At 51.4% G+C, this 22,200-nt stretch overlaps 2 protein-coding genes across 3 annotated transcripts; one reads left to right on the top strand and one right to left on the bottom strand.

The window, feature by feature from the left end:
- Window positions 1-102: 102 nt before the first annotated feature.
- On the bottom strand, window positions 103-9,171 carry LOC133381886 (H-2 class II histocompatibility antigen, E-S beta chain-like). 2 transcript variants are annotated; one of them, XM_061621450.1, is made up of 6 exons: window positions 9,015-9,171; window positions 6,310-6,591; window positions 2,941-3,219; window positions 2,661-2,771; window positions 1,942-1,965; window positions 103-1,080 (listed from the first exon to the last, which is right to left on the bottom strand). In XM_061621450.1, exons 1-6 carry the CDS (start codon window positions 9,118-9,120, stop codon window positions 1,067-1,069), a joined length of 816 nt encoding a protein of 271 aa, XP_061477434.1. In that variant the 5' UTR covers window positions 9,121-9,171; the 3' UTR covers window positions 103-1,066. The 2 variants fall into 2 exon arrangements, with proteins under 2 accessions (XP_061477434.1, XP_061477435.1); XM_061621451.1 differs by lacking the exon at window positions 1,942-1,965 and having other exon boundaries at window positions 9,015-9,170.
- Window positions 9,172-10,134: 963 nt separating this feature from the next.
- LOC133381887 (HLA class II histocompatibility antigen, DR alpha chain-like) lies at window positions 10,135-16,757 on the top strand. Its single transcript, XM_061621452.1, has 5 exons — window positions 10,135-10,344; window positions 11,539-11,796; window positions 14,619-14,903; window positions 15,255-15,405; window positions 15,785-16,757. The coding sequence occupies exons 1-5, from the start codon at window positions 10,263-10,265 to the stop codon at window positions 15,786-15,788; spliced, it is 780 nt and encodes a 259-aa protein (XP_061477436.1). The 5' UTR covers window positions 10,135-10,262; the 3' UTR covers window positions 15,789-16,757.
- Window positions 16,758-22,200: the final 5,443 nt, after the last annotated feature.

Genomic DNA, 22,200 nt, shown 5'->3' with positions numbered 1-22,200 from the left:
CGAGTTGCCTCTTTCGACCCCAACTCACATACACCCGGGAAGGTGCGGAGCTGAGTTCAAATGAACCCACTATCAGAGATCAAATAAACACAAGACAATTCCTTTGCATAGGGGACCCAATACTCACAAGCCAAGGCAGGTCAGCATGGGAACCTCGTTTATTGATAGCTTAGGGTATATATAGCCTCTCCCCGAAGTTTACAATATCGGGGTAACGTCATAAATACAAAAGAAGCAATTGCTAGTTATTTCAACCTTAAGATATGTAGAAGGAGGTAAAGGGGTACCGAGGAAGGGCACAAGTAGAAACATTGAGACTATCTTTTAGACTCTATGTCTGCATATTTCGCATGTCCTTGAGATAAGCACTCTGCATGAACAGACAAAGGGAACAGCTAGAAGAGGAGGCCCAGCTGCAACCGGGCGCCCCTCAAGTGGAGACAGACATGAAATTACTAAGCTTGCATATTAAAGGGTGTTACAAGTCAAGGTCTGTGGGGCATCGGAATAACTTTTAACATTTCTATGCAAGGCACATTTGTAACAATAAGCAAGGTTATAGGCATAGATGTAAAACAAGAAACACATAATAGTAAGGCTTTCCAGCTTAAACCGGCTTTTATTATTCGAGCCACTGGAATGTAGGTAAGGGTCAGGTCACCAGGAAATAAACCGACATTTTATATCAAAAGTCATTCAAAGGCCACTTTGGTTCAGTTTCCCATGACGCCCAAGCCATTTCAAGTAAAGCAAGTGAATTATAGTTCTGCGGGCAACTGGGTCACAAATCCTGACCCAACAAAGACATGTGCCAGAAAGATCAGCCAGGCTTACAGAGCTGGAAGAAAACACCAAATAGGACCCCCCTTTCCCTTCTCCCCCCAAAAAGGAGACATGAAAGGCGGAAGACATGTGGGGCTCTGGAGGGAGTGGCTTTGTCTCTGCGAAGGGTCCTCTGTCACCTCCAAAAGTCTGCGTCTTCAGAGCAAGGACAGGCAGACACTCGCCGAGGGGGGGGCAGAAAGGTGCTCCTCCACATCGGGGGATCCCCACGGAGCAGCGAAGTCTAACTGATGAGCGCTGGAGGCCAAGGAGAGAGAGAAAGAGAGATACTAATCAATTGTGGGGTGAGGAGGGAGGACCATCCCTGCCGGGCTTCGGGGCAACCCTCAGATGTGGGGCCAAAAGAGAATGTCAAGAGGCTGAGTGTGCGTGAGGGGGGCAGGGAGGGGGTCAAGATCCTTGCCGTGATCCCCTTTTCCCAAAACAACTCCTGGAGCAACAAAAACGTAGTTTGCTTATTTACTGTAAAATATGGATCTGACGCTTTCCCAGGAAAAGTCTGTCCAAATCACAGAAGAAAAACTAGGGAGTTTAAAAGAAAATCAGTACTGCACAAGACAAAAAACAAAAACAGCTTAATTCAGGGATAGCCAACCTGGTGCCCTCCTCCTCTTGCTGGACTACAACTCCCATCATCCCTCCCCACTGGCCATGTGACTGTGTGTGTGTAGGGTCCCTAATCCACCTGAGGCAAGATGTGGGGAGTGTCGGGTGAGGCACTGAGCTGGCAAGGGAGGTGGAATGGGGGGCTTGACTGGCTGCCCAGCAGAGAAGGGGAGTGAGAGGGGCAGAAGAAGGTCCTTCTCCAGATGGACCGCAAAGGGGGCAGGACACCCGCCTTCCCCTGAGGGCCGAATAGCCGCCCTGGACTCTGCACTGGCCCCTGCGAAGGAGCTCTGCCCGACACCCTCCGGGGTGGGAAACTCTCCTGCAGACCCACTTCCAGGAGGCAAAACTGGAGTGTGTGTGGGGGGGATTGGTTTTTCAATTGAAGCCCCCTCCTGCCCCATCTAGAGTCTGTGGGTGAAAAAGCAAAGCCCCCCAGGAGCTGAGGAAAGGGAGGGAGGGTGAGGGGGGAAGAGCCGAGAGAAAAGCTACCTGCAGGCTGAGGGATGGATCGCCCTGGGGGGGGAGGAGAGAAAGGCTCAGTCAGGATGGAATAGCCCCCGCCCCCGAGAACACCCTCCCCCCCCAGATCAAAACAACACCCTCAAGGGACAACTGTTGTGTACAAAATAAAGCTCTCCCACTTCCGTCCTGTTACAGAGTGTGAAAGAGGAAGAAATGGAGACCATCCGTGATGTGGAGGGTGTGCAGGATAGAACCATGTCTCCCCAAATGACAAAAACTAGAGCGGGGGACATCTTGCCCTCTCACCTCCCCACCCCCACCCAATGCCCACAATCACACGAATCCCTCCCATTTCCCTTCACCTGCACCCTTTGGACCAGCTATGGGGAACACAATGGCCCTTCGCTCTGCACGGAGGGAGCATTGGTCAGCTGCTGCAGTGAGATTTTTGGTCAAGTGGGCAGGAAAATGGACCTGAAGAGTTCATCACAAGGACCCTGAGAGAGAAAGGCATCCAGAACCGGAAGGAGCGTTCTGTTATTCCCAAGTATAAAACGACTGAACGAGTCTCAAGAAATGCAGCATGTGATTCTGACTCTGTTTAGGCTAAACTCTGCCCACGTCTTAGACACCAAGAGGGACCTCCTAGGAGTGGAGAAGGAGCAAGGACAGGAGGGGAGTCTAGAGCCAAGCCCAGTTACCCCCAGATTCAGGACCCCCCATCAGCCCCCCACCTCCCTCATCACCTTTCTTCTTCTTCAGGTAGAGGGTGAGTCCGGTTGCCACAAAGACCAGCCCCAGCACGATCCCCACAATCCCCGTCCACATCTTGCTCTTGGCGGAGTCCGACTGTGGCTCTGGAGACACAAAGGAAAGAAAGCCTTGACTGAGGAAAGGCAGGCCTGGGATCAGACCACAAGGGGAGCATCCTTAACCCCCATGGAGGCCTTGGCCCAGGAATGCCCCTTTCCAAAAGAGTCTGCCTCCACTCCAGGAGATAAGGAAGATGGATCAGGGCTGTCCTACCCCACTGCACGGTGACGGGGCCCTCGAAGCTGGTGTGGTCCACCTGACAGGCATAGACGTCTCCGCGTTCTGGCTGCGCCTCCAGCATCACCTGGATCTGAAAGGTCCAGTCCCCATTCCGGGTGACGTCTGTGGTCCACACTCTGGTCTCCTCCTTCCTGTTCCTGAACCACTTGATCTCGATCTTTGGAGGGAAAAAGCCGGCCACGGTGCAAATCAGCAAAGTGTTGTGCGATGAGGAGTCATCCTCTGTGGGTGTGATCTTCACCTTGGGCTGGACTGTTGGAGGGGGAGAGAGAGAGAATATTTGTGAGGGGGCTTCAGAGACTGACAGAGGGGTAGAGCTGCAGACTTCAAGGGAGGGAGGGAGGGAGGGAGGGAGGGAGGGAGGGAGGGAGGGAGGGAGGGAGGAATAGTGAGAGCATCTTCCATCCATCATCCCCAGTAGACACTCAGTGAATCCTTCCCTCCTAACACCATAACCAACCTGTTTGTTCTCTGTAAGATTTTTTTTGGGGGGGGGGGAGAAGGAATTAAGTGGCCAGACTAAGAGTCAGATAATATGTGATGCTCACTTGTGTATAGCTTTTGTGGAATTTTTAAAATATCTACACACAAACACACACACACACACTTCAGCCATGTGGAGGAGGCTTCAGTTTCAAGCAGAAGACTGCTGAGGGAGGGGCTTAAGTCTTTCTGTTTGCTGTTGTTTTTAACTGTCTCCTGTGGCCACTTGTATGATTACTGTATTGTATTGTCTGTTGTTTACTTGTACATTGCTGTAAGAGCCAATGCCAAAGTGTTGTCTTGAAATATTTTCCCCTCTCTATAATAGACATATTAAATTGTCGTCATGCTGTAGTGATAATTCAGCCTCTAGGGGGTCCTCTCGCTTCCCCCTCCTCTTCCACCGCGATGGAAGATGTATTTTTGCTAGAGGATTGTTGGAGGGAAGGTTATTCACAGTGGCATCACTGTATGCTCCAAATACATGTCCATTCCCTTTTTTATGTAAGATTCTTAAAAAATTAACCAAATTTGCAAAAGAAACCAGTGTTATGATAGGGGGAGATTTGAACATGGTCTGCGATGCAAATATACATCTATCCACAAGGGGGCAGAGAGGGTCTATAAGGGAGAGAAATCAATTATTACAACTATTAACACGATTTAATTTCTCTGATGCCTGAAGACAGGCCAACCCGGGGATCAGAGATGATTCATATTTTTCTTCAAGGTATAAATCTCTTTCCCAGCTGAATCATGTATTAATATCTGCCCCCTGCTCTCACATTTCTGGTCAGCAGACATAATGCCAAGGACAGTGTCAGACCATTCAGTGGTTGTAGTGGTACTTTGACGTTTGCAATTCACTCCCGCGAATCCAATCTGGAGGTTAAATCCAAATTTAATGGCCTCTCAAGACTCAGTTCAAAGTATAACAGCATTAAAGGGACATTTTGAAGTTAACATAACTCCAGAGATAGCACTTACCACAGTTTGGGATCCTAAAAAAGCAAAATCAGAGGAGTATGCATAGAAGAAGCAAAGGAGAAGACAAATGGCAGATCCTATTAGGTCTCAGTTATTAAAAGATATCTTGAGTCTGGAACACTGTTATAAACAAAGGGGTTCTAGAAGGATCTTGCATATATTAGAGATCCAACGTAAAGTACTTGAAGACTTGGAAACTAATAAAATGGCCACTTCTTTACTGTATGTTCGACAACAGTATTATGAGGCAGGGAATAAACATTCTAAACTATTATCAAATGCATTAAAAAGAAACAAAGTTTAAATAAAAATATATTATTTAACAAACCAATCAGGCAAAGTGATATGTGATTGGGAAAAGATTAATTTACAATTTGCGGGCCTGTCCCCGAATTCAGATATTTTGGGGGGAGGTCCACAGAGAATTCTCAAAATTACAGGGGAAAGGATTGTATGTTCTGCTGAGTTATTTCTATTATCCATATTTGAAGATCAGAATGTGAATATTAAATTTAAGAATTGATATCTTCACTGCTTCTGGCGGCACATGAGACGGTGGTTCAAAGATGGAAAGAATTAAAAGACTTGAACAGATTGGCATGGATAAACAATGTATGGAAGATTGCCTTACTAGGGAACATTGCTTGTTCACTTCACCTCTCTTGACTTAGAAATTTTTCTTCTCTGTCACTGGCTCCGTGTGTTGCATTGGGTAATTTACTCTGGTCTCCTTTCAGTCAAAGAGGCAGCCAGCTAGCCGTGGCTTACAGCAGAAAGGAAATAATAGTCAAGTGGCACTTTAGAAACTATGCACAGAAAAAGAAAAGCAAACAATGGAAAATACAATATCCAAAAGTAGAATTTTGGCAAGACAGTTTCATGAAATACATAATAGCGGGGGGGGGGGATGAAATGGAAGAATTTGTGAAAAACAGCAGATGCTGACCATAAAACGTTTGACATCCACCAGATTTCCCACTAGCCACTAAAATTTGCCACCAGTCATGTGCGTGAAAACACTACATTTTAGTGGGGAAATCATTAAATTGACTCCAACGGGAGAGATGCTCTGCAGTGCAGAGCAAAAGAGATCCTTCCCGCCTCGCCTTCCTCCAACTGCAAACCCTTCCAACTCTTCCCTTTGCTGTGTTTACGGAGGAGAACTTCAGGGGCCACATCCCCTCCCATTCTGGCCCTCATCCCTCCTGCCCCCTTTGCCTCCCCTCTGCTCTGCTCCAGACAAACTTCTCACACTCAAACTTCTTCTTAGCAAAATGCAAAACTTTGTGTCCTCCTTCTGCCGGGGTGACTTTGCCCTGCCCCCTCTTTGGATGCCTAAACTGCATTTCAGAAAACAAACCTGAAGTTTGAAGTTACTGTGATGCTAGAAATTTGGGGACCGAAGGAAAATTTCATTTGGGGGCAGAATTATCATATGTGGGCAATGCCCTCATTTGCCCCCCTGTCGGTTCCCCCCTTTCCTGCCTCCCCTCCCCTGACCCCCCTCCCCCTCCCATTCTTCATCTGGTTCCAGGTGCGGAGGGAGGGGGCAGAGCCAAGGGGGTGGGGTGGGGGAGCTTCCGGAAGGGGACAGCCTTCGCCCCCCACTTTTGGGTCTCCCCAGCCCCCTTCTAGACTCACTCAGCCTCCTGCTCACATGAAGGGCGTGCCGACCTTTCCCCAGTTCCGCGGGCGGCAGAAGCACCGGGTGTCCCCCGCCTCCCCCACTTACTCTTCCTGCGGGAGGAGAAGCCCTCAGTGAGGATGCCGCAGTTGTGCCGGCAGAAGCACAAACGCCACCCCGTCGCCTCGCCTCCCTCCTGCGCTGCCGCTGCTCTGGCCGACCCCCAACTGACCCCCTCCCGGGCTCACCGTGGCGGGCGTGGGCGAAGGGCGCGTGGATCCCGTAGTTGTGCCGGCAGACCTCCACGTTGGCCATCTGGCCGCGCAGAATGTCCTTGTCCTTGTTAAAGGCTTCGAATTCGGGCTCGCTCAGCTCAGCCACGGCCACGAACCTCCCTCGGTCGCTGTCGAAGTAGAGCTGCTCCTGCCGGTCCCAGAAGTACCTCTGCAGGAAGCGGATGCGCTGCAGCGTCCCGTTGGCGGAGGAGGCGGAGAAGTGGCACTCGGCCTTCTTCTGGAAGAGGAAATGCTCTGGGGGGGAGAGATGGGGAGGGGGTCAGGCGGGGGCAGAGGCAGCTGTTCTCCTGGCGAGGCGGAGGAAGGGCCGGAGGGGCGAGGCGAGGGCCGGCCGGAGGGGCATGTCCCTCGGGAGGGATCCTTCCGCTCCCCCCTCTAGAAAAGTCTCTTTTCCAGCAAGTGAGGAGAGCCCATCGGGATCCAGGACGGGGGGGGGGGAGGGAGAGCAGCGCTTCCTTTCTTTCCTTTCTTAAAACAAAAGTATTAAATTCCGGTTTTTACCTTTGCCTACACTAAGTGCTCCCCAACAAAGCAAAAAAGGAGAAATGTAAAGGGAACAAAAGTACGAAACATTCTACAAGAAGGAGGATTGCTCTGACACGACTGGAGCTAGGAAAAACTCATGTTGCGGAAACCTTGAGGGGGGAAGTATGGAAAAGATGGAATGATTTTTTAAAAAACTTTGATTTTTCTCAGGCTGCCATCAACGGTGGGGATTTGCCAATTTCCCCTTTGGGAGCGATACGTATTTTCGCCCCTGGGAGCAAAGTTAATAGAAATGGGGCCTCCACTTTTGTAACTCCCCCGCGGAGAATCGCTCAGAGATTTCTTGACATTGTTTTCCCTGTCATTTCCTTTATGAAATTGTTTTCCAGAAGGGTTTTACTTTGGCACAGGTCCAGAAAACATGTACAAACTCTTCTACATCTCCAACAGCACAACTTTGGATAAAACCTTTTGCTTAGCCTGGGTGGTGTTAAGCACTATTGGTCAATTGCTTTAAAGAACTTTCCTTTCAGATTCGGACTTGATAATGCAATTGGGATGTTCTTAAATAGCCAACTCTGCTCTTCTTCTGATATGGGCAAATGAAATTTCTCTAAATATGAACTCCATTTCCTTTGGTATGTTGGGTGTAACTGTTGTATTTTCAGTAAGGAAAGTATCTAAAATATTTTACCAACAGCTGTCCTTTTCTCTGGCTAAAGTAAGAAAATTTCAAAGATAGTAGATGAACGTGGAACTTTGTAGCTTGTGTTGATCTCCTCTGTGTCTTACTACTGTGTCGTACTGGGGGGGGGAGCAGGGGAAGTCCTCCTGTGATTCATGGATGAAAACAATGTTCCTGCAATTGGGCTTTTGCACACCATCGCTCTGCCCTCGTGCTCTGTGGGTGTTTCGGAGGCAACAAAGGAGGAGGTCAGGAGCAAGACATGGAGTGGAGAAAACAATTGTTTTAAAAATGGACGGTGGTGGAGAAGGATGGCGTGGAGGGAGAAAGGAGCTGGAGGGCAAGGATGTGGATGGAGAAGGAGAAGGAGGCAGCAGTGGAATGGAGGTAAAGAACTGTGCAGCTGAGAGATGAAGATGAGTGAGTGCGTGTGCATGTGTGAACACTGTGTTTGCACTTAGCACATGAACTGGCCTCTGCCTCCCTCTACTGGCTACTTTGCTGCATTTGCAGTGTTTTAACCTTTTTGCATCTCAGGGGAAATGTCTGTTTGGATGGGTGTCCTTTAGATGGTGGCAGGGCAGGGTCCAGGAGGTGGTTGAGTGTGAGAGAGATGATGCTTGCTGGATGAGAGTGGGGGGGGCTTGCACTTGGTTTGAGGCACAGAGAGCTGAGCAGTGGCCTTTGCCTCCATCCCTCCCCACCTCCCTTACCAGCAGAGAGAGCACCATTGCTATCTTATAGATAAAAAGAATTATTCTGCTACCTGTGTTTATTTTTCATGTTGTTTTCGGCTACTTAGGTGTGCAGCAGCCAAGACCAGCACCTTAGAGGCATTCTAGTTTTTTATATAGTAATTTAACTGTAAATGTAGTGATTATCTTTGAGTAACGATAAAGTAATCAATTCCTTTCAGAGCAATTGTTAATTGTAATGGTAATGTATTCCTTTTGGGGGCCATGTAACAGTAATTGTAATTTATTCCTTTTTAAGAGTAATCTTCCAAGCTCTGGTTTTCCCAAACACAACAGTTGCCATGTTTCCCATTTTTAAAGATCCTCTTCAGTCTCCGTAGTCAGGCTTTGAGAGTTGCCTCCTGAATTGTTTCAAGGTTAGGATGTAGCCAAATACCTAAATGTCTGATTGGTTTGTTTTCCCATTGTAAACCAGTACCTCTTGAGTTGCTAATTTGTTACGGCGCATCTCTTTGTGGGACCCTTTGGCCGCGAAGGGAGGATCGCCCTGCCCTCGGCTCTCCTGTTCTGGGGGGGTCTTGGGGGCTTTTTAACGGGGCAATATTGGGGCTTACTGGTAAGCCGCCTTGGAAGGATTTATAGCCTGAATGGCGAGATATAAATAATTGCAATAAATGAGCTGCCCCCCTCCTCCTCCAGCCCCAGCAGGAGCCCCTTTGCTGCTGCCCCACTGATGGGGGGTCTCTGGAAGGACTTTCTCTTACTCCGCCCCACCTGGGATCTCTGCTCACCTGGCGGCTCCTCCACGCCCAGCACCTCCGGAGGGGAGACCAGCACCGCCAGCACTGCCGCCCCAAGGAGGACCCCCAAGTCCAGTGCGCAGGAGCCCCCCATCATCTCGCAGCCGACTCCGCAGTGGGACTTTCTCCGCTCAGCCCCGGGAGAAACTCTGCCCAAGCCCCGCCCCTCCACTCTGGGGATTGGGCAGGGACCAATGGGGCTCCGATCCGAGGCGGCGTCATCGGTCGCCAGGCAGGGGAGACCAGAAAACGTCCCTTTCAGGCACTTGTCAAGAAAAGGGCAAAACTGAGTTTTATTTGCGCTCTCTGCTCTTCCTACATTTGCGAGGTGTGCAATTTCCCCCTTAGCTTATTCTGATGCATTCCTTATTATTTATTCCGCGTTCATAAATACGTCACTGCGAGCCTGCCAGACAACCTGACTGAAGGCTGGGCTAATCGGAGGCTGTGACCCATTTGCTAAGCGGCCCCTTATCGGAGCCCCCCCGCAGAGATCCCCTCCCAGCCTCCACTCCAGGAGCCACTTCGGGGTGGGGGGGTGGGGGGTGCTTTTGCTCTGCCCTGTTCGTAAGACCTGCGTGGTTTACTCTAGAGGGGCAATGCGTGGCTTTTTGGGGGGGGATGAAGTTTCATTTTTCTGTTTCTTTTTTGAAATATATATTTGTTTGCTCGATACGTTAAATAATTTTCTTTGCTGTATTTATATTTTGGTGGCCTCTGGCTTTAACCAATAAAGTTTTATTCACACATGAAAAATCCATAAGAGTAAGGACGATTCGGGGGAGCGCTTTGCTCAGAGGGTAGAAGCAGCCCCCCATCCCACCAGTCCAAAGAAACAACTCCGCATCCAGTCTTCCTGCTTTTAGTCTGCAGCCCATTCCCTGGAGGGACCCCCCTTGGACCAGAGGGCAGAACCAGAGTCCCCCTATAATCTCCCCCCCCATAACTTCCCCATCCTCCGGATATCTTTCTATCTCCCGGTGAGGCTCCTGCCCAGGGAGTTTCACCCGGCAACAAGCTGGTCTTTGCCAGGGCGCTTCCTCATTGGCTGAGGTTCTGAGGCATGCCTCCACTCTGCCAAGGCCACCCATGGGCAACCCGTCCCACAGCCACTTTGGGGGTGGACAGGCAGGTGAAGGGTGCAGCTGAAATCCCTTCTTTGACTCACTCCGGAGACTCCTCGCTCCCTCAACCATTTCCATCCCTCCCTCCCCTAGCCCGGGAAGAAGAGCTGCCACGATGATGGGCACAAGAGGAGCCCTTTGCCTCTGGGGGTGCCTCTGGGCCGTCCTCACCCTGCCGCGGGCCGGAGCCCTCACAGGTCAGGCAGGGGGCGCGGGGGTATGCCAGGGAAGGGGGCATGGGAGGGAGTTCTGCCTCTGGGGGTCCCTTGGGCAGAGGGAGGAAGGATCGAGGAAAGACTGCAGGGGCAGAAGAGGAGAGAGAAACAGGACCTCCTCCCCCCAAAGAGTCCCGGGAAGTGTAGGGTGAGAAGCGAGGAGGCAGGATCTGCTCCCTTAACTGAGGAGGGGTGTCTCTTTTAAGCCAAAAAGGACAAGGTAAAAGGGAGGTGCAAATGGGACCCCCACCCCCGGCTTGGCTTCACAAAGAATCTGGACTTGCGCCTCTGGCCTCGCTGCCAGTTCCAAGGCTGGAAGGCACGTCGGAGCAGAACAGCCTTCCGCGAGGGCGCGGCCACCCCAGAGACCTGCGCGCTCTGGAAGCCCCACCTGAGTCCAACAAAAGGCGCCCCCCCACAGACCCATCGTGAGGCCCCCCAAGTTAGGGTGATCTCCCCCCTCCAGCACCCCAAATGGGGCCAGAAGCTCAGATGGACCCCAAGTCTCTGAGGCTACAGTCCTGATTACTCGCTTGCCTGGCAGGAAGCCCCGTTGACCTCAACGGCGCTTGCTCTTGAGTAGACAGGCGCAGTTGAGGGAAGTTTGTTACATGGACCAAGGCAGCCTGGAGGCGATTTAGAGCAGAGTGAAGAGGCTTCAGGGTTCCACTGTCTACATTTTCACCTGGTCCAAAATGTGCTCAAAATGTGAATGCCATCTGGCCCAGCAGCCTGTTCTCACGGTGGCCAACCAGGGGCCCTCATGGAAGCCCAAAAGCAAGCAGGACCCCAGTGCGGGAGCAGCACTCTCCCCCCTCAGGTTGCCCTCCACAGGTATTTGGAAACAAACAGGCTCACCGTAGCCATCGTGGCTAGGAGCCATTGGTGGCCCTCTCCTACATGAATCTGTCTAATCCGTTTTTAAAGCCATCCAAATTGGTGGCCCTCACTGCTGGACTCTCCCTCCTCCAAGGAGCTCAGGGTAGAGTTACTCCCCTTTTATCCTACTCACAACAACCCTGTGAGGTAGGTTAGGCACCTGGGGACGTTGGGTGCACTCTCCCCTCATCATGTTTCCCTCCGCACATATTTGGAAAGAAACAGTCTCTGACTGTGGAGGTAGAGCATAGCCATTGTGGCCAGTAGCCATCATTCTCTCTCCCACCACCCCTGCAGTGGAGGACACGCTGGTGGAGCTGGACTTCTTCCAGGAGAGCTTCCCTTCGGAGCAGAAGTCTGGCGAGTTCCTGCTGGAGTTCAATGATGAGGAGATCCTGCACGTGGACTGGGCCCAGAAGCAGAACGTCTGGAGGCTGCCGGACTTCCAGCGCTTCACCGACTTTGAGGTGCAGGGGGCCCTGGCCAACATTGCCGTCATGAAGAACAACATGCAGGTCCTCATCCAGCGCAGCAACCGCACCCGCGCCCAGAACGGTACAGCACGGGGGGGGGTGACCCAGGGGGTGGGAGGGATGAACTGGTGTGGGGTATCCTTGTGGCTTCTGTGGCAAAACCCTTCTGCCTTTTCCTCTGCCTCTGAAACTCTTCCTGAGGGAATCAGCCCATCGCAGGGGTGTAGACGTCCAGGGCCACAGGGTCATAGACCTCTTCCTTTTTTGGGAACGGGGCCTACAGGGCAAGCACAAGGCATGGCTTGAGCGCCAGCCTGCCCCAGGTCTGCAGAGCTGTAAGGCCAAACACCTCCTCCGATACAAGCGGTATGAGGCTTAAATAAGACCCCCCACCCCAACTACCTGTCGCATCATTGTGAATGCCACATGCGCTGTGCGCACAAGTTGGCCTTCACCCATGATGACAGCGGGGGAGTCTTCCCCTTAGGGACTCCCCAGCCACCTTCTTGGGTGATAGCAGACATGTGCGCACGGTGCATGGTGCATTGGCACTGATGCAATTATAAGACAGGTAGGTGGGGCGGGAGGGTTTATTTAAGCCCCACACTGTCTGCCTTGGAGGATGGGGGCTCCTGGGAGCTCCCCCTTCATGATCCATGGCAGCTGAATGCTGCAACCTGACACTGCTGTGGATCATGGAGTAGGACCCTCACTGTCCCACCCTAAGGAGGGGCCCCTCTGGGCCACAGGGCCCCTCGGCCAGGGCCCAACCTGACCACTTCTTGGCGCTGGCCCTGCCTACCTACAAGCCAATCAGCATGAAAGGGGAGCAAGTCAAGTGAGAAGACTCTTCTCAGGGGTGAACGTCATGCTCCCTTGTCCTTTCTTGCTGATTGGAGGCAATCAGAGTGCAAGGAGGTGAGGCAGTCACTGAGAAAACTCTTCACAGTAGCTAACAAACGCCTCTCCTTTCATGCTGATTGGCTTCTAGGGTAAGTGAGAAGTGAGCTTCGTGGCAAAGTACCTTGGTCTCCAAAATCCTAGTCCCACTTTAAGCTTCATTTCAGAATTCTTAAAATCAAAAGGTTTCTGGCAACATTTAGCCCCCATGGAGAGAGATTTGGGGTGAGGGCTGGAGAACCTGAGCTCACAGCTGTTTTATTCTGGTTCCAAAGCTCTGGAACTGCAGAAGAGACGATGAATCCTGGGGGTGAGTCTGTCACGGGACATGGCGTGACTGTTGTGAAGAGACCCTACACTTCTGAGCTGGCCCCTACCCCACTGAGCCCGTGCTTTACATGTTGCTGTGTGGAATTGTGTGCTTAATTTTGTTTAAAGCAGCACCACAGCAGCAGAGTAACAGCAGATGTTGAAATGCGAGTGTGCCAGCGTGTGCGTGCATTTACCTAAGAAAACAGGTTTTTACCCTGCATCAGCATCACTGGGACTGGAGACTTATTAAAATAAGAAAAGCTACTTTATTTCTAGAAATACGTAGTAGATAGAAAGGCATACCTAGTTCTAGCTAATGAAGTTGGAGGCATAACTCCCAGGTGTAGGAGTCATCCCCATGCTTGGAGAGAGCAGAGACAAAGGGATGTCTCCTCTCTCCCGGACAGTCAGAGAAGGAAGGAGTGGGAAGGGCGGAAGGAGGAGAGGCAGGTAAGCTTCCCTAAAGTCAGTCAGGGCATCACAGGTAAAGGTAATCCAGCCTCTCCATCTGGAGGACCCCAACTCTATCTCCCTTCTGCAACATAGACAAAAGAACAAACCAGGAGTTCCGCTTGCCCAACTTCCAACATTGCACAGACAGACTAAAGGGGAAGGAAGCCCCCCTTCCCCAAAGACACACACTTGCTGCTGAATCAGCTCTTGTTACTGAGGGGAGGAACCCAGGGCAACCCTCCCTCCTTCGGAGCAAGAGGTCCCTCCAAGGGGGAGTCCAGCAGCCCCCCCACCCGGCCTCTGCCCCCTTTGCCTGAGAGAGTCTCCTGGGCCAGGAAGTGCCAGGGGGGGCATAGCCCCCTCCTCAAAGGCCTGGCTCCGGAATTACTGCTGCCCTGAGGCAAGACTGAAGTCTTGTGTGGGTTTGCACAGGAGAGTGCAGAAGGTCTCACACTCGCAACACAGATACGCACAGATACAGAAACCTCTCACCGACCTAGTACTTCTGGTTGCTGATGGGGAGGAGTATAGCACTCCAGATATGCTCAGAGGCATTCACTCACCTGCACACACAGTGAAATATTAGCCACAGCTAACGTAGGATGTATGAGTGTGCATGTGTCTGTCTGTCTCTCTGTGTCAGGGGGAGAGAGTTCTGGACCCACCTCCCATCAGGGCTGAATGACAGGCTCTGGCACCTTAGCCCTCCTGGGTTGGGCCTCACCTGCATGGGCTAAGTTGGAGGCCATCATTTCTGCAGAGATATTCCTGGGTCTCCATGCGGAAGAGGACTGTCAGGTTGTGGACATAGACACGGGGTGGAGGGTGGAGTTGCTTAGAGAAACATCTTTCATGCCAGAGACTGCCTGAAAAAGTGGTGGATTCTCCTAGAGTTACACGTTTTGAAGCAGAGGCTGAATGGCCATCCACCAGGGAGACTGCAGGAGGGGACTACCTGCATTGACAGGGGGTAGGACTAGATGACCTCTGAGGTGCCTTTCAGTAGGGCCTCCCCTCTGGCTCAGCTAAAGCTACTCAGCTAGGGAAGGACATAGAAGGGAGTTCCACAGCGTGGCTCCCTGGGAGAGGCATCAAGGATCAGGAATGGCCGGCCTCGGAGGGGATGCCGCTTCTGACCAGGGACTTCCAAGGTCAGGTGACATGGTGACCACTCAAAAAGGAATGAGTCTCTGGAGGACACACAGCATTGATCTCTAGCCTTGCCCTCTCCTTCCTCAGTGGCTCCTTCGACAACCGTGTACCCGGAAGACCCCGTGGAACTGGGGGACCCCAACGTCCTCATCTGCTTCGTGGACCGCTTCTCTCCCCCGGTGCTGAACATCACCTGGCTGAAGAACAACGAGGTGGTCTCGCAGGGCGTGGAGGAGACGGACTTCTACCCCAGCGTGGACAACACCTTCCGCAAGTTCTCCTACCTCCCCTTCATCCCGGAGCAGGGGGACTTCTACGTCTGCCAAGTGGAGCACTGGGGACTCCCCGAGGGGAGGACGGAGAAGATATGGCGTAAGTGCACAGCGGCATCATCAAAAAATCCAGATTCTGAGCTCATAAGAAGCAGGATCTGGAGATAATTTATGCAAATGAGGGACTCTTGCACTCTGACATAATTTATTCTGCTTCTGCCACCTGTGGGGCACAGTAAGGTGCTCAGTCCCCTTCTGGGGTTTCAGGAGGTAGATGGTGCCTCTCATTTGAATTTTCAAAGTGTATCTTAAAGCTTAGAAACTTGTGTTTTTTCCTGTTTTTGAGAAATTAGATATGGGATTTGCTTATGGGCTGCATTTGGGAGGGCTGAGAGAACAAGTAGACACAGAGCCCAGTTTTACTCCTCTCCTGTCTCTTCCCACCCTCCAGATTCCAAGGCTCCATCTCCCATCCCTGAGACGATGGAGAATGTGCTCTGTGCCCTGGGCTTGGCCGTTGGCATTCTGGGCATCGTCGCTGGCACCATCCTCTTCTTCAAGGCCATGAGGATGAACGAGGGCAGCGTTCGCAGGGGCCGCAGGTGAGTTAAATCCATTGCATTTTTTAAATTCCAGTGAGGCCAACATTTTGGGGGAGGGCTTTGCTTTGCCAGAGCAGGGAGGGGTCTCAGTTCTGGCCTTTCGGTCCGTTGGGTCACACCTGAGCCAGGTATCAAAAAGGGGCACTTTACTAGTTTCGAGACAGGGACCTGAGCCCAATCCTGTCTCCATATCACCTGGAGCCTTAGTCTGATCACAGGCATCCCTACAACAGCATGTATGACAACAGTGTGCTCTGGTTTTAAGTGCGCACAATTAAAAAGCCAGTGCAAATATTGCCAGGATAGTGACCATCTGCTGGCCCCGAGGGAGGAGACGAAGGCTCCCAGCTGACCAGCCCTCTCTCGCCTTCCCTTTCAGATGATCCAGGGGCAGAGGGCCACTTCCCTTCCTGGCAGCCGCTTCCAAAGGCCCCTGGGCTCATGGCCTCCCCCAAGACTTTCTGCTGCCGCCAATCAGTTGGAAGAATCTGCTACAGGGTCCCTCTCTGGCTCACTTGGCCAGCTCTGCAAACTTTTCTTTCCTGACAGCCGTAAGACCTAGAAAGTTATGAGTTGTTACAAGGAAATATTATTGTTTTAGGATGCTCAATTTCACAGAATGCCCTCCCCCGTGAGGACCATGGCCCAGGAAGGGTTCATGATTCCCTGCCTTTTTAGCTGCAGGGGGACTGCAGGAGAGACCCTCTGCCCAGGGGTGGGGGGTTTAGGGGCTGCAGAGTGTCCTGGGCAAATTTCTTTACTGAGATTTGGGATGCTCCTTCTGCGTCTCTTTTCCAAAGCTCCCCAGTCTGGGGGGAGGAGGTGGACTTGCAGGCAGAAGTTGCCTCTCGCCTCCTATCAGCGTGTGAAGTTCAGGTGGGCAGCTCTTCTTTGCTGATCTTCGGGGGGGGGGGCTTCCTACCTTGCACTGAGGGCATCTCAAGGCTAAATGAGACCCGGTGCCAACAGCTGAAGCAATTCATTCTGCCCCCTGCCCCAATAATTCACTTCCATCTCCACTTTTTGGAGAGACTCTTACTCAGTTCTTGAGGATTGCACTGCAGCGTGATACTTCCCTCAGGTGTCTGACTTGTCACCATCTTCACTGAGTCACCCTCATCACGAAGGATTTCTCCAGCTTGCTTGGTGAGCTTCCAGCTGCAAAGAGGCCCCAAAATGTTACTCTCATGCACATAAAGGACCCTCAAGGCCACGTCTGCCTGACTGGGGAGAGGGGAGGACCTTTGTCTTCTTCCACACAATCTTCCAGACGGCATTTGCAATCCAAACTCTCCTTTCAATACATGCTCCCCGCTTTCCAAAAACAATGAATAAATTTTACGTTTTGGTGATTTCTTTCCACTGGTTTTTATCTTCCTTTAAGCTCTGGGTATTTTCATCTCTTTACACAGCATAAAGGCAAACAGTTCAGGAAACATGTTGCTCTGTAGGCAGAGTCCCTGCCTGGTGCCACCTTGTTCATGGGGCCAAATTCGGGGTGGGATGAAAAGGGGGGGATGGAGGGCTGGTGCCTTCATGCCCTGCTTTGGGCTTCTTGGTCTGCCCACTGCTGGGAAAGAGACATCAGAGCACAGGGACCCTCTTCTGTCTGATCTGGGAGGGGGGCTCTTCTTATTTTCAGTGCCTACGGTGGGTTGTGTGAAGCTCCAAACACCAGTCCCAGAGGAGCTGTGAGTTGGGGCACAAATCATCCATCATTGGCCACAGAGGAGAGAAATAGAAACTCCCTCTCCTAAAATGCATCAGTAGAGCAAAGCACCAGCGCTTCCCCAGATTGGAGTGGAAGCATGCAGAGAGACAGAGACACCTCCAAATCCAGAGTGGATTAAAGAAAGGCTTCTGCCAGAGGGAACAACCCTCCGAGGAGATGAAGTGTGTCTGCATTTCAGATCGCACAAGGCCAGGGTGCAGCCCAGAGCCAGGCCAGACCTCCATGAGGAGCTGCCTATGTGGCCTGGGATGTGCCCTGAAACCCTCAGGGAAGGCGTCACTCTTGCCTGGCACCTTTCCTTGGTCTTGTCCTTCTTCAGGGTTAACTATTCTCCCTGTCCCAAACACCACGAGAGCGAGAGTCTCCAGGTAATACGTGTGTGTGTGTGTGGGTGGGTGCCTATGCATCTTTTGCAGCAACAATGCTTGTGCACAAACACTAATGTGATGCACAATGCCCAGGCTGCTCTGTCACACCTTGCAGGTGCTGAGGTCTCTCTCAACTCTCTCAAACTGCTGGCAATACAGTGTAGGACAATTGTGACTTTTTTCCAGATGAGAGCAAACATTCTTCTGGATTTGAAACATGGGATTCAACACATTATGGGGGGGAGGCACAGGGGTGTTGCCTGTGCAAGACTCTGGGGCACAACACCGCAGGCCCTGATGGCCACAGGGCTGGCTTGCAAGTTTTGAAGTGAGTGAAGTAACACACATTATACCTACGTGGACCAAGTTTCCATGCAAATCTATATTTGCAGCAACATTGATGTTAAAGGTGGTCCAAAATGGTATTTAACTCCTGTCTCTATTTGATTTATTTTATTATTTAATTGATATCCCACCCTTCCTCCCAGCAGTTTTTTGTTTTAAGATGCCTTCAAGTTGATTTTGACTTATGGCGACCCCATGAATCAGTGACCTCCAAGAGCATCTGTCATGAACCACCCTGTTCAGATCTTGTAAGTTCAGGTCTGTGGCTTCCTTTATGGAATCAATCCATCTCTAGTTTGGCCTTCCTCTTTTTCTACTCCCTTCTGTTTTTTCCAGCATCATTGTCTTTCCTAGTGAATCATATAATGAGAAGGGGAAGTCTGTCAGATATAAACTGGGGGGGTGGGGTGGGCTAAGCTTCGCAAAGCTGTTCTGCACCTTTTCTCTCCCTCTTGCCTGGAGAAATGCTCCCCTATCCTGCAACAGCCTGGGATAGTCCGTGATGAGAGCAACAAGTGTTGGTTGTTGCAAATGTTAGGCCTTCCCTGCCCAGCAACTGATGACCAGGCAGCCTCAGAGCCTGTGATTACCAGCTGTCAGCAGAGGGGGGGAGGTCTGTTTCTGGAAACTGGGCTCATCCTCAGGGTCTGGGGGAGGAATGCAGAGTCCTTCCCCCACAATCATCTAGGAAGTGGGAGCTGCAGACTTGCAGCACTTTTCGAGGAGTGGGTGGCCAGACATGGACTCTGGATCCGAAGGGAGGGGAGGCACCAAGGCAGAAAGAGGGCTGACCCACAAGCACCTCCTGGCCCTCCTCAGACTGAAGACCCCCCAACTCACCCCTTGGTCCCAAACTGGGGCTGAATCACTTTCAGAGGGGTGGGGTGTCTAAAGGAGGAGGTTCCTGAGAGAGAAAGCCCTTTCCATGATTTTGGCCAACTGCCTTCTGGATGAGTAGGAAGAGTCCAGGTCTAATTTGCAACAGAGAAAAGTGAATGTTTATTTTGTCCAGGGAGGGGCTTTCCTGATGGCGCTTGTTGGAATTAAGCAAGGAAACGAAGTCAAGGTTTCTGACCAGCCTTCTGGGTTAACAAGGCACCTCCTGGAGGTGGGAGTGACGTTTGTGTTGTGCGAATGTGTTGCTCTTTGGCCAGGTCTGCTGCCGTTACAGCCGATGGCAAAAAGAGAGTCTCTCAGCTGAGAGAGAGAGAGGAGAGAGAGATGCCTACTGCAGCTCAAGGACAGAGTCTCTGCTTGGCTTGAAGGAGGATCAGTCCAGCTCAGTCCCCAGCAGTTGTACAAAGGGCAAGAAAGACTCCCTCTCTGAAACCCCAGAGAGACACTGCTGGTCAGTGCAAACATTATAGTAGAGGCAACATTGAACTAGGCTGACCATAAGGCAACTTCCTTGTAACCCCGGTGAGCTGGTGGCAGCCGTATCAGTCCACAGGAGCAGCCGAGACTTTTGCAGCCCTTGAAAGTGAACGCTTTGGAGCCCAAGGGCCACTTTCCCTTCTGGGTAACCTTCCAGGGGCCAGATGCTAGAGGTGGGTGGGGCCAGAGGCAGAGCAGAGAATGCAAATTGAACCTTTGAATAGGAGGCTGGTGTCTGCATGACCTCACAGACACGCCCCCTCCAAGGAAGGAAGAGCCATTATGAGGGGGGAGCGGAGGCTCCAGCCAGGCAAAACTTTTCAGGGAGGGGCAAAGTGAGGCTAGTGAGGGGTGTGGCCTGTTGGCATATATGAGGTTCAACTCCAACTTGTGGGTTGAGGCTGCATGGGGTTAAAAAGGGTAGCTAGAGAGGAGACCTCTTGGTTGCTAGGCTATACCTGTCCTTTGATCCCCTGCTGTCTCTTCCTTCCTGCTAGACTGATATGCAAAGGAGGTTGATCCCAGTTCCTTCCCGCCTTCCCAGTTGTCTTCTTCTTCTTCTTTCTCGAGAGGGGAGCAGACCTCTTTCCTTTGTCTCTCCTCTCAACCAGCATGAGGGCCAGCACTGGGACCAGAGCCGGTTGCTCCACCTTAGCTAGTTAGTCAGATGTAAGGACTCTTTCCTATCAAGCATGTACTTCCAGAATCAAGTAGTTATTTCTTATTTTAAAGCTTAAAGTCTCTGACTAATTTGCAGGGAAGGTAGAATCTTAGCAAAGATTCAAACACACCCACGTAAGCTTGCTCAAAACCTTTGCTCTGCTACTCAACTCAATAGACTTCCGACATGGCCTGGGGAGGGGGGATGGTGGCTTGAGGAGAGCATCAAGGGCCAGACAGAGAGGTCTGGAGGGCTCTATTTGACCTCCCCACCAAACCCTGAAATTCCTCATCCCTGCTTTAAAGACTAACTCAGTCCTTATGGAATTGAGGAGATCCTTTGTTGTTTTAAGGGACAGTTCAGGCCCCACCCCCAGCAGGGAGATTCAGCGCACGAGAGGCAACAGATCTAGGAGATCAGCCAGGATTACACAGTCAGAAAAAAAGCAAAAACAAACCAAATGGGACCCCCCTTTCCCTTCCCCCCCAAAAGGAGACATGAAAGGCAGAAGACATGTGGGGCTCTGGAGGGAGAGGCTTTGTCTCTGCCAAGGGCCTTCTCCAGCCCCTCCATGGCATCCAAAAGTCTGCATCTTCTGAGCAAGGACAGGCCGACACTCTTGAGGGGGAGAGGTGCTTCTCCTCCACATCAGAGGATCCCAATGGAGCAGCGAAGTCTAGCTGATGAGCGCTGGTGGTCGAGAAGAGAGAGAGAGAGGAATTCATCAATGGGGGAGAGGAGGGAGGATAACCCCTGCCAGACTTTGAACCCTCGGACATGGTGGCGGGTCAAAATCCTTACCGTGATTCTCTCTCTTTCCCCAAACCTCTTCCCCGAGCAACAAAAAATTGGTTTTACTTATTTATTGTAAAATATGGATATGCCCCTTTCCCACGAAAAGTCTGTCCAAATCAAACAATAAAAACTAAGAGTATAAAAAAATCAGTACTGCACAAGACGAAAAACAAAAACAGCTTAATTCAGGGATAGCCAACCTGGTGCCCTCCGCCTCTTGCTGGACTACAACTCTCATCATCCCTCCCCACTGGCCATGTGGCTGCTAGGAGTTGTAGCTGACAACATCTGTGTGTGGGGGTCCCTAACCCACCTTGAGTGAGGCAAGATGTGGGGAGTGTCAGGTGAGGCATTGATCTGGCAAGGGAGGTGGAATGGTTCCTTGACTGGTGAAAGGGGCAGAAGAAGGTCCTTCTCCAGATGGACCGCAAAGGGGGCAGAAAAACCGCCTTATCCTGAGGGCCGAATAGACTCTGCACTGCCCCTGTGAAGGAGATCTGCTGGACACCCTCGGGAGTGGGAAGGTCTCCTGCAGACCCACTTCCAGGAGGGAAAAGTGGAGAGTGTGTGTGGAGGGGATTGGTTTGTCAAGTGAAGTCCCCTTCCACCCCCATCTACAGAATCTGTGGGTGAAAAAGCAAAGCCCTCCCAGCAGCTGGAGAAAGGGAGGGAGAGAGTGGAAGAGCCGAGAGACAAGTTACCTGCAGGCTGAGGAACAGATCGCCCTGAGGGGGGGGAGGAGAGAAAGACTCAGTCAGGATGGAATATCCGCCCCCCAAGAGCCCTCCCCTGGGAACACCCTTCCCGCCCCAGATCAAAACAACCCAATCAAGGGACAATCATTTTGTACAAAATAAAGCTCTCCCACTTGTGTCCACTTATGCAGTCTAAAACGTCTAGAAATGGAGGACATCCGTGATGTGGAGGGTGCGCAGGATAGAACCATGTCTCCCCAAATGACAAAAACTAGAGTGGGGGACATCTTGCCCTTGTTGGAATGTATGAGGTTCAACTCCAACTTGGTGCGTTGAGGCTGCATGGGGTTAATAAGGGTAGCTAGGGAGAGCTAGACCTCTTGCTGGTTGAGGCCATACCTATCCCTTTGATCCCAGTTCCTTCCCACCTTTCTCTGTTGTTTCTCTTTCTCTCGAGAGGGGAGCAGACATCTTCTCTTTGTCTCTCCTCTCAACCAGGATGAGGGCGAGTACTGGGACCAGTGCTCGTAGCTCTAGCCTAGCCAGTTAAGCTAGATATAGAACTCTTTCCTATCAAGCATGTACTTCCAGAATAAAGTAGTTGTTTCTTATTTTAAAGCTTAAAGTCTCTGACTAATTTGCAGAGAAGGTAGAATCTTAGCAAAGATTCAAACACACACACACTAAGCTCGCTCAATACTCTCCATTCCGCAGCACATACACAACTCTGCTACGCATCTCAATAGAGAGCAAATTCCGACAAGTTACAGGCCCAGCCATGCAAATGGAGATTTGAGGAATTAAAGGAGCTGTTGTGTTTGAATC

This window comes from Rhineura floridana, chromosome 3 (assembly GCF_030035675.1).
Source record: "Rhineura floridana isolate rRhiFlo1 chromosome 3, rRhiFlo1.hap2, whole genome shotgun sequence".
NCBI lineage: Eukaryota > Metazoa > Chordata > Lepidosauria > Squamata > Rhineuridae > Rhineura > Rhineura floridana.
Note: the sequence above shows the minus strand (reverse complement) of the source record. Positions and strands in the feature narration are given on the sequence as shown.